At 40.2% G+C, this 16,175-nt stretch overlaps 2 protein-coding genes across 2 annotated transcripts; one reads left to right on the plus strand and one right to left on the minus strand.

Moving 5' to 3' along the window:
* Nucleotides 1–1,876: 1,876 nt before the first annotated feature.
* LOC306944227 (glutathione S-transferase) lies at nucleotides 1,877–7,434 on the plus strand (the record flags this gene model as incomplete). The annotated part of the gene is made up of 6 exons (XM_079532706.1): nucleotides 1,877–1,966; nucleotides 3,015–3,066; nucleotides 3,317–3,449; nucleotides 4,470–4,611; nucleotides 6,336–6,467; nucleotides 7,312–7,434. Exons 1-6 carry the CDS (start codon nucleotides 1,880–1,882, stop codon nucleotides 7,432–7,434), a joined length of 669 nt encoding a protein of 222 aa, XP_079388832.1. The 5' UTR covers nucleotides 1,877–1,879.
* Nucleotides 7,435–9,947: 2,513 nt separating this feature from the next.
* On the minus strand, nucleotides 9,948–15,641 carry TMEM14A (transmembrane protein 14A; the record flags this gene model as incomplete). The annotated part of the gene is made up of 4 exons (XM_079549984.1): nucleotides 15,548–15,641; nucleotides 13,788–13,889; nucleotides 10,598–10,685; nucleotides 9,948–9,987 (listed from the first exon to the last, which is right to left on the minus strand). The coding sequence occupies exons 1-4, from the start codon at nucleotides 15,621–15,623 to the stop codon at nucleotides 9,948–9,950; spliced, it is 306 nt and encodes a 101-aa protein (XP_079406110.1). The 5' UTR covers nucleotides 15,624–15,641.
* Between the last annotated feature and the right edge of the window lie 534 nt (nucleotides 15,642–16,175).

Raw genomic sequence — 16,175 nt, forward strand, 5'->3', positions numbered from 1 at the left:
GCCTGGTCTTGACTATCAAGGCACACTCTCTGCTGGCTCTTGTTCAGCCGATTGTCATCTAACAGCCCCAGCTCCTTTGTGCAGCTTTCTAGTCCCTCTGCCCCAAGCCTGTGGCATTACATGGGCAGTGCAAGCGCAGGACTCGTCACCTGGTCTTGTTGGAGCTCATGCAATTGGACTGAGCACATTGATCCAGCTTATCCTGATGCCTCCGTAGGGTCTTCTTACCTCAAGGTTTATCAGCATTTCCTCTCAACTTGTCATCTGCAAACTCACTGAGAACATGCTCAATCCCCTCATGGCTATGAGTAAAGACACTAAACAGGGCTGGTCCCGTTTCTGACTCATGGAGAACCCCCCTTGAGATGGTCACCAGCTGGATTTGACTCAATTCAGCACCACTCTCTGGGCCCAGCTGTACTGCCAGCTTTTTGCCCAGCAAAGAGTACACCTGTCCAAGCCATGGGCTGTCAAGTGTTCTGGAGAATTCTGTGAAATTCAGTGATGTATATCATGATCTGTGTGTAGGCGAGATAGCTGTAACAAGGCATTTCCCTAAATGCCTTGTTGATATTTGAGTATTAGGCACCAAATGGCTCTAGGCTGTTTACCACTCTAAACTGTCAAGTCTTAACCAAGGCTTTGTTATCAAATGCATATTTATTAGAACTTTGGTGGAAGAGACTGAGGTATTTGGAAATACAAACAATAAAAGGCTAGGTGTCAGCTGAGCAGAGGTTTGGAAGACCTGTAGTTTGGGCTGGAGCACTATGGTTCTCCTGCAAAGCAATGGCTGCTGCTTAATAGAGCATGTTGAAGATAGTGCCATCATAAAGAACTTCAGTGGAGAAGCTTGGATGTGCAGTTTCTACTCTCACTGTTATGCTGTTCATTTCTGCATTTTCACTGGCGCCTTTGAGATTATGGCCAAAGGTGCATTTTGTGGCTTAATTGAATGCTGTAAAGCCTATGCAAGAGTAAATAAAACGTGCCCATAGAAAACAGATAAAACCTTGGCTTGATGATGAAACACTCTATCAGATGATGAAACACTGCTATCAGTTTGTGAGTTTGTTCTCTTACTAAATCTGTTGGGACTTTTGGGACTCATTAGTGAGAAGAGTCCAGTGTTAACTTTGTTTCCAGCAGCAGTAAAGCTTACTTCAGCTGCCAGGTCTGTAACATGGTACGTGACTGCACCTGGTGGTAGTGAAACTTTGAAAGGACCAAGTTCAATCCCTGGGCTGTTATCTGGTGGTCTGACTTCAGTCGCTGATGCTAGGAGCATTGTCCAGGCCTTATCGATCCAGTGGTGAGGTGATCATGATTGCATTTGTTTGGCATGAATCTTTGTGTTCTCAGAGTCAATAAGATTTGCATACCTGTTACAGTTTAATTGTTCATAAAATTGGAATGGATCTTGAAGTCAGTTCTTATGCTGTATAATGTATGATGTGGTTCAGCTAGTGCTCAGAACAAACTTCATAACGAGAGAGCTAAAAATAATGCTGGTGTCTTGGGCTTGCAATTGTTACAAAGTGGTCAGTTTCATGTAGTAGGTTTTCTAGTGTGGTATGACTTAAATGCTGTCACAAAACCCAACACCCACTGCAAAGATTGCATTACTTAATTTGGTAATAATTCTGTGTTGAACTGATTCATGTTCTCAATTTTTTCTCCCCACTAAATCCCCAGGAGCTGTGGTTGTGTCAAACCCCAGTACTTAGGTCTTGATTGTCCTTTTACTTTAATGTTCATCCAGATGTATTTAATAGTTTGGAACAGAACATTTTATGTGTTTCTTTTTTGTTCTTTGTTTTTTTAAAGCTTTCTTTAAGATATCTCCTTGAATTTCTTAGGAAAGAAGAGCTCTGAAATCATGGCAGGGAAACCTAAGCTTCACTATACCAGAGGGAGAGGGAAGATGGAGTCAATCCGGTGGCTGTTAGCAGCAGCTGGGGTTGAAGTTCGTACCGTATTTTTTTTCTTATTTTATAAAGTGATAAGATTAATTTCTGTTTGAAATAAGGATTTGGTTTCGGAAAGGTTTTCCAAGTACTTCTATATTTAGAGATAGGTACAATATCACCTGTTGTGCTGCAGAATGCTTACATGCAGTAACACACTCTCTTGTATTTTATTTAAGATATTCTTTTAATATGCAAAAAGAATCATTAATTTGTTCATTTTTGAAACATACATGTTGTGGAGATCTTAAATTTTTGCTACAGACCAGAACAGTCTGAATTTCCTGTATCTTAAATGTGAAACTTCAGAACACAATCTGCAAAAAACGTGGTTTTTGTTCATTGGTCAGGACCTGACAAAGATTAATCAGCAAAGCTGCACTGAAGCCAGCGGGGAGCTATCTAGATTCACACCAGGTGAAAGCTGGCATCTTAATTTCTGTTCACTCTTTGCTTGAATGCAATGCTTTGAAACTATTTTCTTAGGCACTGTGTTGCACTGGAAAGAAAAGGCTTTTTTAGTGGTGCACATTCAATTTGAGTATTGCTGACAAAGGAGCTGCAGAGCACAAGTGCTCTCATTCAGATGTCTTCTTCATTTAGAAAACAGACAAAAATAAAAAATCCAGAGCCCCCTGGAGTTGGGCTCAGTGATCCTTGTAGATCCATTCTAGTTCACAATATTCTATGACTCAGTTACATCTATAAGAAAAAGAGAGGCATAAAATGTGTAACAGGAACAGGCATAACGTATTAAAAACTTCTAAATATTTCACATGGTGTGAGCTGCTTTTCAGTGAATGATTCATTATCTGTGAATTGTGCATGCAAGTGAGCAGAGCTTTATGATGGAAGAAGATTTTTTAAAGGGATAGCACTGTGCATTTACTGATGGGTTGGGATGGTGTAGCGCAGGGTTATTTGCCAACACAGTGATGAGAAGTATGAGAAATAGTAGGGAGAAGTGGAGTCTGGCTTCCAGACTCCTTTCTGTTTTCCCATTAACTTTGGAGTGTCACAGTGTTGTTTTCTGTCTTTACTTTTCAGTTTGAGGAAGAATTTATAGAAAAAAAAGAAGACCTAGAAAAATTACGCAATGGTGAGTCTGCAGACTAGTAAGTTCACATCAACAGAACAAAAGGAGTGCTTCTGACTTTTATCAGTGAGAGATGAGATTTCTGTAAGATCTTGGATACAATGTGACTTGTAAAGAGATTTGAGAGAACGGGTTGCCTTGTTAAAGCTTTAGATCACTCAGCATTAGAAATATCATGACATGTTATGAAGTCTGTTCCTTAGAATCAGTGGTACTACACTGCTTGAATAGTTTGCTTTTTTTTCTTCCCCAGATGGATCCCTGCTGTTCCAGCAAGTGCCCATGGTGGAAATCGATGGGATGAAGATGGTGCAGACCAGAGCCATCCTCAACTACATAGCAGGGAAATACAATCTCCATGGGAAAGACCTGAAGGAGAGAGCCTGGTACAGTAGCAGTACATACTGTCCTTATACTTTTTCAGTGTTTTTAGTGTATGTGAGAAGAATATTGCTCTGAGATGACTGTGTGCAAAGCCGCACGTAATGTACTTGTGCTTTGTCCCCTCGGATCCAAAGGCAGCTTGAACAGACTTTGACACTAAGAGATTCACGGTGTTAGATATCAATATCATTAGAATTTTCTGGCCACATTCAGGCTTATCTGAACTACCAGAGTGGAATTACATTGTGTTGCTGGGTAACTGCAGTGCAGTAATACAGTTCTAATGCCTAAGGCTGTTTATTTTTTGTGCTTAAAGGGGGACTACAGAAAAGATGCCGGACTCTTTATCAGAGAGTGTAGTGACAGGTCAAGGGGAAATGACTTTAAAATAAATAAAGCTAGATTAAGTTAGATATGAAGAAGAAATTGTTCACAGTGAGAGTGCTGAGGTACTGGAACAGGTTGCCCAGAGAATCTGTGGATGCTCCATCCCTGGATCTGTTCAAGTGTGTGGCAACCCTGCTTGCAGAAGGGGTGTTGGAACTGGATGGGCTTTAAGGTCCTTCCCAACCCATGCTATTCTATGATTCTATTCAGTTGGCAGCCATTTTTTGCCTGGATCCTTTTATGATTTGACATCAAAACTGTTATATTTTCCATAGTAGCTTGCACATGTGATTTTTTTCTCATAAAAAGAATAGATGAGTAGGGTATCAGTGGAAAACTGGGGGCTTAGGGGTTGGACTCGATCTCTAGAGGTCCCTTCCAACCCCCTGTGATTCTGTGAAAACAATGTGAGCATCGGTTTGACTCTGTTTATACTCTGCTTGTTGCATACACCGTGAGCCTGCTTCTGAAGATGTTTGGGAAAACAAAAAACCTGAGCTGGAATCAAAGTGGAAGAACAAAAAAGTGAACCAGTGGTTAGGCTGTATTCATTAACAAGCATCCTACTCAGTGATCTCTTAAGTACTCTATTTCAGGAAAATAATCAAAATGGGAGTTTAAACCTTTTCTTTCAGGATTGATATGTATGTGGAGGGAACAACAGACCTGATGGGAATGATCATGGTTCTCCCTTTTCAAGCAGCCGATGTGAAAGAAAAGAATATTGCCTTAATCACTGAACGAGCTACAACCAGATACTTTCCTGTTTATGAAAAGGTAAAGGGTGAAACATCAGGAGTCCACAAAGGCAGCCAAGCAGGGTGCAGCCCTCCTGCCCCAGCCCCACACTCATAGCTTGAAGGCAGGTGGTGGTACAGCTCTGGGACTGTATGATGGAACCAGCATTCAGCAATGGGAAAAGAAAGCTGCAAAGTAATACGGGGCTCATCTCAGTACTGAGCACCTTTGCTGTCTTAAAGACTACTCAAAGGGCAAATTCTCCTCGTTGTTTGCAAGCAGTGGACTTTCACTTTTTGCACGTAGCTTAGTGGCTGGTAGCTCCCATTGTTTTGCACAAATGCCCCATTTAAATACCCGTGCTTAAAAGTATACAGACCCTTGATGTTTACAGTTAAATCCAACCACTTGTTATAATTAGGGACCTAATTTTGTGATTTTTCTTGAATCCAGTGCTTTAATGGAAGTCACCTAGAGATCATTACTGTCCTTTTCTGAATTGCTTTATTTGGGCACCCTTAGATGTACACAGAGAGATGTGCACAAACAGAATGTATCTAGCTTAAAAGCAGGAAAGCAATTATCTGCTGGCTACCAGGCACTAACGAGGTGGCCCCTAAGGAGCCCTGAGCTACAGCGTTAGTAAGCTAACTGCACTCAAAGCAAACAAAAAGCCTGTCTTTGCTAGGCAAGATTTGGCAAGGAGAGGAAGGGTTGTTCTCTGTTGCTCCCAGGAACAAAGCCTTCGTGTCACTATGTTGCCATTTCCTACCAACTTGCTATTTATTTTGTTTTTCTCTTTAGGTTCTTTTATTTTTGTGTCTATTAACATTTTTTCTTCCTGAATTAGAGCTAGCAATGATCCTCACCTCCTGCTGCTGTTTGTGCCCTGCATGGCTGTGCTGTGCAGACTTTCTCGCAGTGCTTTCTCCCAGCGTAGCAGTTTCTCCATGTCTGTGCCAAGGCTACACAGCCGTGCTTGGCTCAAATTCCTGGTTCCCCAGGAGGAGCACAGAGAGAGGTTAAGGAAGAGGTCAGAGAGAGAAGGAGTTTTCAAGAAAAAAAATCATCATGGGATCTGCTCCTACAAGCTAGCTCTGGGGAATCAGAATATTTTGGAGGATATCTTTATGCAACTTTCTGGAATCCAGAAAAATGCAACTTCTGTACTGTCTATGGTGTTGTAGGCAACTATTACAAGTTTTAATGTGAATGTTTACTGGGAAAAAGTCTTTAAAATAATCCTTATTAACTTACATTAGACAGAACTAAACTTTGCATGACTTTTAGCCCAGCTAATTTTGTCAAAAGAATTAATAACTTTCCTTCTGTACTGGCCGCTTAAGTGGTCCATTGATTCAGCTTGGCAGGATCTGCAGTCCATGCCTTGTGCAGTCCTGACAGTAAAATCTCCTAGATATGGTCACTTTGAACAATCAGCAGCAAATGGTAATTCAAAAGCACTGCAGGGTGTCTGGTCTGATGCTCTGTTTGAGAGTTTCCCTGGCTTCAGCAGTCAGGTTTTGGTGCAGCTTGTTTTGGCAGTGTATGAAATAGCTGCAACAAGGTACCAGGTATTTGTCTGTCCCAGAAGTCGCTGCCTTTCTTAGGCTAATACTGGCAGGTGGGATTGTAACAGGAATCATCTGTATGGGTTCTTGTATGGATTTCTTTTGCTATTTATCTCAGTAGAAATCTGTCTGTTACATCTAGGTAAAATCATTGCATACTGTATGACTTCTTTATTTGTTCTTATTTTGTAGGCCTTAAAAGACCATGGTCAGGATTATCTTGTTGGCAACAAGCTAAGCTGGGCAGACATCCACCTGCTGGAAGCCATTTTAATGACAGAAGAACTTAAGGCTGATATACTGTCTGCATTCCCTCTGCTACAGGTTAGTGATCATCTGATCTCAGCGTGGAATGTAACATACACATTTCACTGCCCAGCTTTAAAAGCTCATTGATGTTTAAGTTTTTTGAACCATTGTACTGAGTTGCTGGCAGCTCTCTGATCTTCTGTTGACTAAAACAAGCTGAACACCCCCACAGTCACTTTCCTTCAGCTCTGCTGCTCCCAGTTGCTTTCAGCTGGCAGGAATTCACTTTCTGACTCTACCAATTTGGTCCTGTCACTGCCACTAACATGTCTTCAAACAGCTTTGGGCATCAGGACAGGAGGTTATGGCTTGCTGTGGCTGAAGTTCCTAGCTTACTTTTGCTAGCAAAATTACATTTTGAAGAAACTGCATACAAAAATGTTTCTTCTTTCTTGTCTTGTGTGGTGTTTTGCACTGAGGTGCTCCTGCCCTAGATTCTTTTTAGCCCAAATACATCTGTAGTATGTGGATTCAGGTTGTGTTTTTTCCTTTTTTTTTTTTTTTTTTTTGATTTCTCCTTTTGCAGATGAATTTTTACTCTTTAATATTAAATTCTCCCATCCACATCTGGAAAACCAAGGAAACTCTATGGCACCATTTGTGATTAGAATATTCACACCTATTCACACCTGAATTTTCCAAAAAGACCAATATGTTGTGAGACGTGTTTGCAAATATATATGCATACATTTTTCATGGAAAATACTGAGTGCTGAGCTGGCTCTGAGTAGCTACTAATATTCTCTGCTTAATATGTATGTATGAGAATAAAAAATCCAAGTCATCTGATTTTTAAGCTAAAAAGGATGGGATTATAATTTCCTTGCTTTCACTGGCTTTCTTACTTCTTTTCTTACAGGCTTTTAAAGGAAGAATGAGCAATATCCCAACAATCAAAAAATTCTTGCAGCCTGGCAGCCAGAGGAAGCCACCATTAGATGAGAAGTCAGTTGCTAATGTGAGGAAAATATTCAATTTCTAGTCACGTGGCTGCTACAGATAACGGGCCTGTAGTCAATTACCTAAGCTGTGCCTCTGAAGTGTAAACTGCGTAGATCTATTCTGTGGTTTGTGCCCTATACTCTTTGAGATGGAAGACAATTTAGATTAGAGTAAAAGGCTGTTGGACCTGCTGATTACAGAAGGCAGTGTTTTATTACCAAGAGTTCTTGCTACCATCAGTTACACAAAATAAAATATACTGCTGTTTGCTGTTTGGTTAGCCATTAATTGCAGTACATGCCTGGTGAAGTGCTTCAGCTGTAGTTTCCAAAGCACTGCAACAAAGCCTCTTCCCTCCCTTTTTATTAGTTGCAGCCCAGAAGAGCCACTCCATAACATTTGATAATTCATTTTTTACTTTACCCGGTCAAAACTCGATGTATCCCTGTGCATTTATTTGCTGTCTGTATTAAAAATAAAAAATAAAAAAATTCTCACGATCTCTGTAACTTTATGGCTGAAAGAAAGAAACTATTTTAATCCTTACATGAATCTCTTAGATTTTGATCGCTGAAAGATCAAAGTACATGTGTCTAATTAGTCTGCTGCTACTCATTCCTTGCTCCTATTCTTGCATGGCTGGACTGCTGCAGTGAGGAGAATGCCACTTGACTCTTTTACTTCCCCTGTTACTTCTCAAGCAGCTCTAAAGAAACTGCACTGGCTGCTTACCTTTTCAGTAAAAGACTTTGCAGATGCTTTAAGGACTTGTTGAGATAAAGCCTGTTTCAGATTCTTTACCCTCATTTGATGAGAATCGTCACTGTCCACTTCAGAAATACAGACATAAACTCTTTTTGTCTTTCCAGTTAGCTGTTTTTCTCAGTAAGAGTCAAACAGATGAGGGAGAGAAACCTGTTAACCAGTTTATAGACAGAATTGCTGACCAGCAACTCCTTTTCTGATTTGTGTGGGCCAATAAGGTACTTCAGAGTTACACATTTGGAACACCCCAATCACCCACACACTGCTCATATTAGTTCTTCACTTCTTAAAATTAACATTAGTTGGCTGGCTGGAAGCAGCAGTTTGAACTGGAAGGGCAGTTTGCCTATCATAGTACTTAACAAGTTTTGTGTTGCTACGCCTCTGTTCCAAATGGAACGGTGGTCAAACCATTGCAGACACTAACACAGGGCATCAGCTTTGCATTCTGTAAGTGCGTGCTCAGTCCCCAAGGGATACAGTAGACTTGCTAAGAACATTACTTGCTTGGGCTGCACAGCTGTTTAGACAAAAGCTTTTGGGTTAGAGTTGGGCTTTGACGCCTGTCCTTGTGCCCATGGGGAAGTTCTGAGAATGCAAAGATGGCTCAACTCTGGAGTACTGAACAATGCAAAATCCCATTGCATTTAGCATATGAGCTAGCAAGCAAGTGATGATAGCAAGCATCCACATTTCAGCACTAGGTTGCCTAAACTTCTCTGTAGAGCTCACTCTACAGAAGCAGGATTCATCTCCTCTACAGCATTGGTCATCTAAGCTTGTTATTATGGTACACGGCTGTCCAATTCCCCTGACTAGTCTAATTCAGGATAGAAAGAACCACATCCTGCATGTCCAGCTGTCGTTCTACTTATCAGAGTCCTACACTGAAATCCACAGAATATCAGCTCATCTGCACATAAGCCTGGTGACACCTGGTGGTGACTGGTACAAGCATTTGCTAGCTAAAGACTCGAGGTGGTATTCTGCTAATGGATTGGTGTAGCATTAAGAGCAGACATACACACTCAGAAATAGGTTGCCTTTATGATACTGTAATATTTATTTATGGATGTTATGTATACATATGTATATTCACGATATAAGGGACACTAAACCACATCCCTTAGTGCCAGAATAGTTGTACATGGTACGGTGTGTGTTTTAAATCAGTAATGAGTACAGAGCAGCTCATCCAACCTCCCCTGACAAAGTGACACTTCACTCTGCATAAAAAAGCTGAGAGAAGCTTCAAACATTTTAAGTTTTATTTCAACACTGATAGTAGGTTTGATATTTAGAAACAGTGGAAGAAGATAAACTTATTGAAAAGGAAGACAGGTTTTTGTATAAGACAGTACAGGCACATGCCTTTATTCATTAGTGACTAACAATATGGTTAGAATTGATTACTTAATTACAGAAGCTAAAAAATTATGCTTCAAAATAATACATCTCTGAGATACAGTGCAATGCTAATGCAGTTTCCTGGTGTGCTCAGCACCTCTGAAAGCTATCAAATTTAGAGGTAAAGGTCCCTCGAGTTAGCAGATTGTTTAAGCAGATGAAAATGTATCATTAACAAACCACTGTTTTAGCTTTTATAAATAGCTTGCAAAACACCAGCTGGCAAGTGCCAGTAATTAGGGTACAGATACTGATCTTATACTGAAAAGATAAAAGCAAAATAAGACTTGTGTTCCAATTTGTCTTTCAAGTATGGAGAGCCTGCCTGTCTGTGAGGTGGGCATGGCCGTCATACTTCAGTTCTCAAGTTGCTACATTCTCCTACAGAAGCATGAAAACAAGCCTCAAAATCATCAAAAGGCTGTAGAAAAGAAAACAGAAAAAAGTCCATAAATACAATTGTGCATAAACAGTGAAAATCATCATTAAACAACAGCACATTCATAAATACCCGACACCAGAATCTCTAGTAAGCAATCTTCCAAAGCGTTTCAACCTATAACATCACTGACCACTGAAAGTCTGTCTAAGCATACTGTTCTGTTGTTGACACAACAGAAAATAACATTTTGCAGTTTCAGTCCCGATTTATAACTTTTAGCAACCGTGTGTGTGTGTGTGTGTGTGTGTGTAAGATGACTGTTGTGTGAAGTTAGATGACTGGCTTTATGCATATCTGTATGGAAGCACTGAAGCTTTCCTCAGGTTCTTCCAAAAGCCTTATCAACATGCATTAATGTTTAACTGTAGATATCTGCTTTCTTTGCTGAGAAACGCTGTCCTCAGTTTATGTATCTGCCTAGTAAGACAAAAAGCAGGACAATGGAAACAGGACCAAACTAATTTCAGTTAAACCACGCAGCTGCTAGGTGGTAGTAACCTCCACTGATACTAGCTTGAATCAGATACTGAGTAGCAACTATTTGACAATCAGTGAAATCTTTACATTGAGATCCTCAATATATGTTTACCTCAGGCATGCTACAAGTCCGGCTGGCATCAGTTTCTTGGTCCTCTTGAACCTCATTCCCATTATAATGGTCAAAAGAAAGGCTGAAACTGTAAAAAAAACAATTCAGTGCATTTGTTATCTCTTTCAGAGAGGACTATTCAGGAATATGGAGAGTAAACAAAGGTCACGGACGTGGTTTGCTATGAAACATAGTTCAGTAAAATGTGAGATCATAGAGAGAGATCTGTAAAAACATTCTTGCTTTCCCAAAATTCATTACCAGGATTCCCTTCAGCTGCAGATGAATGCAGCAGAACACTAAATCCTTCTCTGTGGATGCAAAGCAAGTTTGTCAGGTGATGAATTTGTATTCCTGTGTACCGGCATTCATAGGGCTACTAATGAAGTTGGAAGAATCCTCTTCGTTAACAGTAACATCTATCTGAGTTACAAATACAACGTGTCATAACCCAACACTGCAACTGTTTTTCTTACTAGCAATTCATGGAGTTAGAACACACAAACTGTTGTGATTTTTTTTTTTTTTTTTTTTTTATTTTCCTTTTAGAGTGCTGGATCTGTATTTGCTAAGCCTTAAAAACTAGATTTGAAAGTTTTCCTTTATTTCTGCTCTAGGATATGGCTTAACATCTCCTGCACTGTGGTCGTAAGTACTTTTGATTTGCAGCAAGGCTTGCAAACCAGGTGGGCAGCCCCAAAGGGCAAACATCATGAAAGGAATTGCATCTTCTTCCTGGACCTTTTACCTGAAAACAGAGGTAGCAACAGACCGGTCAACCAGACCTGGAGATTCCAAGTCAGGCTAATGACTGCTAAGGAGATTAAGAAAATGTAAAACTGCAAAGATAGCTAAATCTGAGTTAAAAAACTGACACCTGAAATGCTTCCTTGAAAAGGGCAGAGGCAGGGCTGACAGCTGGGTTTTATCAGGCTGGCAGCTCTTCCATTCTCACGGTGCAGATAAACCACCCAGCAAACTCTCTTTAAACTCCGCCACCTTCTGTGGGCAGTGCTGCGCTCGCAGTTGTCAAAAATGAGTTTTAAACTCATTCCAACATTATGTGACAAGTTCTGGCAGTTAAAAACAAATAAAGACAGCTTGCTTCACTCTCCCTTGCTCTTATTTTCTGGTCCCATAGTTATGATCCTCTCTGGAATGTCTGAAGAGCAGACTATTCCACAGCATGGTCTTGCCAAGGGCCCCAAGTATATTCACAATTAATTAGAAGCTACAAAACATGCCTGGTTTAGTTTGTGAGCTCCCTGCATTACCAGTATTCGACTTTTCAAATGTGCCAAGGAGTTTTTAAGACGTTCATCTTTTAGACCTGATTTTCAAAAGCATTGAATATTCAGCATTTCACTTTTAATCACTTAAAAAAATAATCAATAAATAAAGCCAAATTCAGCTCAGTAAACCATAAAGATATAACTCATAAAGCAACTCAATACAGCAAATGCATTGAGTTGCATTCTCACTAACAAACTTAAGCATGAATTTCTACACCTATTTCAATCAGTAAGCAATCTAGAAAACACAGGAGCTCACTTCAGGGTCAGTAGACTCTCCTTTCCTTTTTTTTTTTTTTTTTTAATAATTTTTTTTTTTTTCCCAAGCATTTTCAAATCAGCAACAGTGGATAAATGCTTGAAAAAATAATTTATAAAACTACTAGGGAAATTTGGTTCTGGTATCTGTACGCCACATACACTTGGCACATAGGACGAGTTACCTTAAACAAGGACTTGTACTGAATCATTACCTACGCTATTGTAAGAGGCTCCTGAGTAAGTGACAGATACTGCAGATAACCACAGTTATGGAGGAGATTTTTCTTCCTTACCCTTTGTAAAGGTTTGGGGCACTTGTCTCTCATTACATTCTAATTTACCCCACTAGTTTCTATGCTCAGAAGGGTCACCCTCTTCCATGCATTTAGGCTCCCTCTCACACTTATGCTCTAGTTGCTCCAGGTACTTCAGAAAACTAAGCATAAATGAAAGCATTCTGATCTTCTACAAAATCCATAGACATTTATTAGAGAGCCTGGATTATTACATCTGACATCTACATTAGTGGAAATCATACACCAGTCCTTCCAAAACAAGGGAATTGGAAAACAATCAACATTTAGTAAGTTCTAATCTTTCTCTTTCACAAGTTCTGTATCCAAATTCATGATTTCATTGACCCATAAAAGTACAATGTTGGATGTGCTTAACAGCATCTCACACTGAATGACTACAAATTTACATACTCTCATGGCTGTGTCTTCAGTACAAAAAAGATGTCAGTAATCTCAGTAAGTTCATGGCTGCAAAACCTGAATATCCAATTTTAGGCCACATAGGAACAGCTGAGGTACACTATGATTACCTTTACCAAAGAACCCAGTTGGTGTGAATGTTACTTTTTTTTTTTTTTTAATTACATGGAAGACATTTTTACAGCTGCAGTTGATTTCAAACATAAAGCCAACAAAAATGCTCCACCATAAGTTCTAACTAAGGTCAGAAAAAGTGATTGTGTGCCAGCACAATCTGGATTACATGCAAGTTAAATGTGTGTGAAACCACAGCTTAAGCCATCAGTACTAAAATCATGAGTGGCAGAAATTTCCAGTAACTCTTACTGCAAATCAGTTACATGAGGTGAATGATGTACCCCTTACATAAAGATGGTAGTTCTTGCTTTCATGAGGGTTTCATGGAAGCTTGCTAGGATGATAATTACTGCATGGTTTGTACCTTTTCTTGGCAGTAAAGAAAATCACCACATTGACCATTTGTTTCATTGAGAACTAAGGACACTCAACATCACGCAAGACTTTATCTTACACCACCTTTAAGTCTCAAGTCACATTCTGATCTGTCTCTTATGATTTCATTCCAGTACTTTTCCATGTTTCTCAGCTGGATTTCACAACATGTGCATTGTTATGTAACTACCCAGCACTGCCAGGTGGTTACACACCTGTTGGTGCTGTGTGAATGAGCCGCCTTATCTTGCCAAGAGTTCCATGCGTAAGCTCTTGAATTTTGCAAGTTAAGCTGAAGTGTCAAATTCTATTTCAAAAAAAACTAAGAAAAAAACAAAGAATTGACACAATGCTTAAAACAAGAGAGATTTTTACAGGCACTTCAGTGAAGTCTTTTTTTATTGTTTTAAAGTGCAGTAAAACACTTACACAATGATATCTTCACATTTCTTGGGTCACGTGTCACACAGTAAGCTCCATAGCCAGCCACGGAACCAAAGGTAAGACCAGCAGCTAAAGAAATTTTACTACCTGCAAGAAAATATTCAAGTGTTATCTTTCAACACAATGTCTTTATGCTCAGTCTACACAATAGCTTTCTCTCTACACAGTGTTATTTGAATATTCTGAAAATTGAGCTGCCACTGTGCAGCTAACTCACCCTGTGTGAACAGAGACAGCATTTCTGTAATTTTCCTCCTAGTCATTCTTTTGTATAGCATTACTGGCAATGTCTGTTAAGCTAGAGGGTGAGGATGAGGATCTACTAACATTTGTAGTTTGGGAAGATAATCTTTGAAGAACAAACCTGAACTAGGCTATTTTTAATATCATGCATACATTCAGAAGCATTTTTGTAACCTTTCTGGACTATCTATTCATTTTTACTGGACCTTATAGCACTTGGGATTCTCTGAAAAATGACACTAAAGTCATTATGGTCAATGCATATAAAGGCTAAACTGGATGCCATGCTATCACTGACATTACATTTAATAAAGATCTAAAAAAAATTCAACAGCAAAAAAAAACCCCAAACAACGAGATGGCAATGAGGATGAAAACATGTTTTTTTTAAATCAATTTGACATTTCCTTTCAATGCTATTACACAACTGGTTCATGAGGTCCACAGTTTCTGCAATATGTTTGGTTTCTGAATAGGCATTTGACTTGGTACCATATGATAAAAGTGCAGAATCAGCATAGCAGGCAATATCTGGATTAATCTGATTCCAAAATGATTACAAAGGAAGAATCCAGAACCCCAGAGGACATACAGATTCCAGTTCTGTTATACTGAACATTTTTAATCAAGAATCTGCAAGAAAACAGAAATCATTACTGATAAAAATAAATAAATCACATTTTCCACAAGGACTGACCAGCTACTGAAGACAGAAGAAAACAAGCAAATGGGATAGTTAGTGAGAGCAGACGGGGGGGTGAGGGGGGAGAGGGGGAAGATTTTCAGAAAGTAAAGACATAAAGCCATTTATTTAGGAGCAAACATGCACACACTGCGCAGGGAACTGGTAATCCCGAATCCCAAGAATCATAAGGGATAATGCCACGGTGAACAAGACTGCTGCACTGCTGGGACATTCACCCTGGGACAGTGAGCCGGGAGCTCCGGCTGTGCTCGGCACAGCTGCGACCTCTGCCGGGGCGCTGCATTCAGCTCAGGAAGGCTGCTGCCAGCTGGGCTGATCTGCAGCAAGTACCACCGACATGACTCAAATGTGTAAAACGTACCTTAAAGTACACGACAATTTAAAACCCGGTTGCCTATGTTAGAGTGAAAATGAACAGCGTTAAAAATGTCAGGCATAATTAACCATCAGGTCAGAAGAAGTAAATAAAAAGTACTCTCCCTGGTGTGCATTTGAAATCCCCAAATCAATCCCACATGCCTCTACAGAATGTATGTTTTAATTGAAGATAACCTATTGTGCTTAACACAGGAACAATTAAAGGAAATGAAATGGCACAAACCCATCAATTGAATAAATAGAAAGAAGTGACCACTTAAGCATAAGCTGATCCAAGCAAATCTTCTAGCAGCACAGGCTGGATTTAAGATGCAGTCGTGTTCACTACAGCACAAGTTACACGCCTTTCACCATTTCTTTTTCAAGAAACATAGCAGAGAAGGAAGAGATTCCCCAACCTCAACATATCAGGACTCACCTTTACGAGTGTATCCTATAACGCCTCCAACAGCCAACACAGCAGCATACGCAAACCCAATCCAGTCAACAGCCATGGTCCCAACTACAGGGGAAAAAAACATACTGCAGCTGAAGACTTGGGTAAAAAAACCACATTGTTTAAAGTGTTCTAAATAACATCTCACTTTGGAAGTCGTGCTTTATTACTGTATCACGCCATTCAAAAGACAAAGGTGCATCTACTGGCTGTCACATCACCTTTTCACCAGCTGGGGCCCTTCCTTACTCCTCAGCACAGAGGCATACCTTACTTCTATCAGGCTGTTCCCAGTCAAAAATACACATATGCAAGCAGCAAGCTGGGCGCTAGCTGAGCACGGGGTTTGTTGCACTGTGCTTATGGCTGGTCAGAGCAAGGCTCAGCGCTCCTTCACCCTAGTCATACTTGGTGATGGCACAGCCCTGCAGCACGGCACGGATTGGAGGTTTTCAGTGCTTCTCTGTAGGAAGGCTGTGCTTTTCCCTTCTTTCTCCCAAATCAAGTGCGTTCTTAGTTTTGAGCGTGTACTTTTTCCCTGAGCAGGTGCGTCTAGCACGGATGGGACGGCAGGAATGAGAGCACACCATCGCCTGGCGTCAAGCCTTTC

This window comes from Tetrao urogallus (genome assembly GCF_951394365.1).
Source record: "Tetrao urogallus genome assembly, chromosome: 2".
NCBI classification, from domain to species: Eukaryota; Metazoa; Chordata; class Aves; order Galliformes; family Phasianidae; genus Tetrao; species Tetrao urogallus.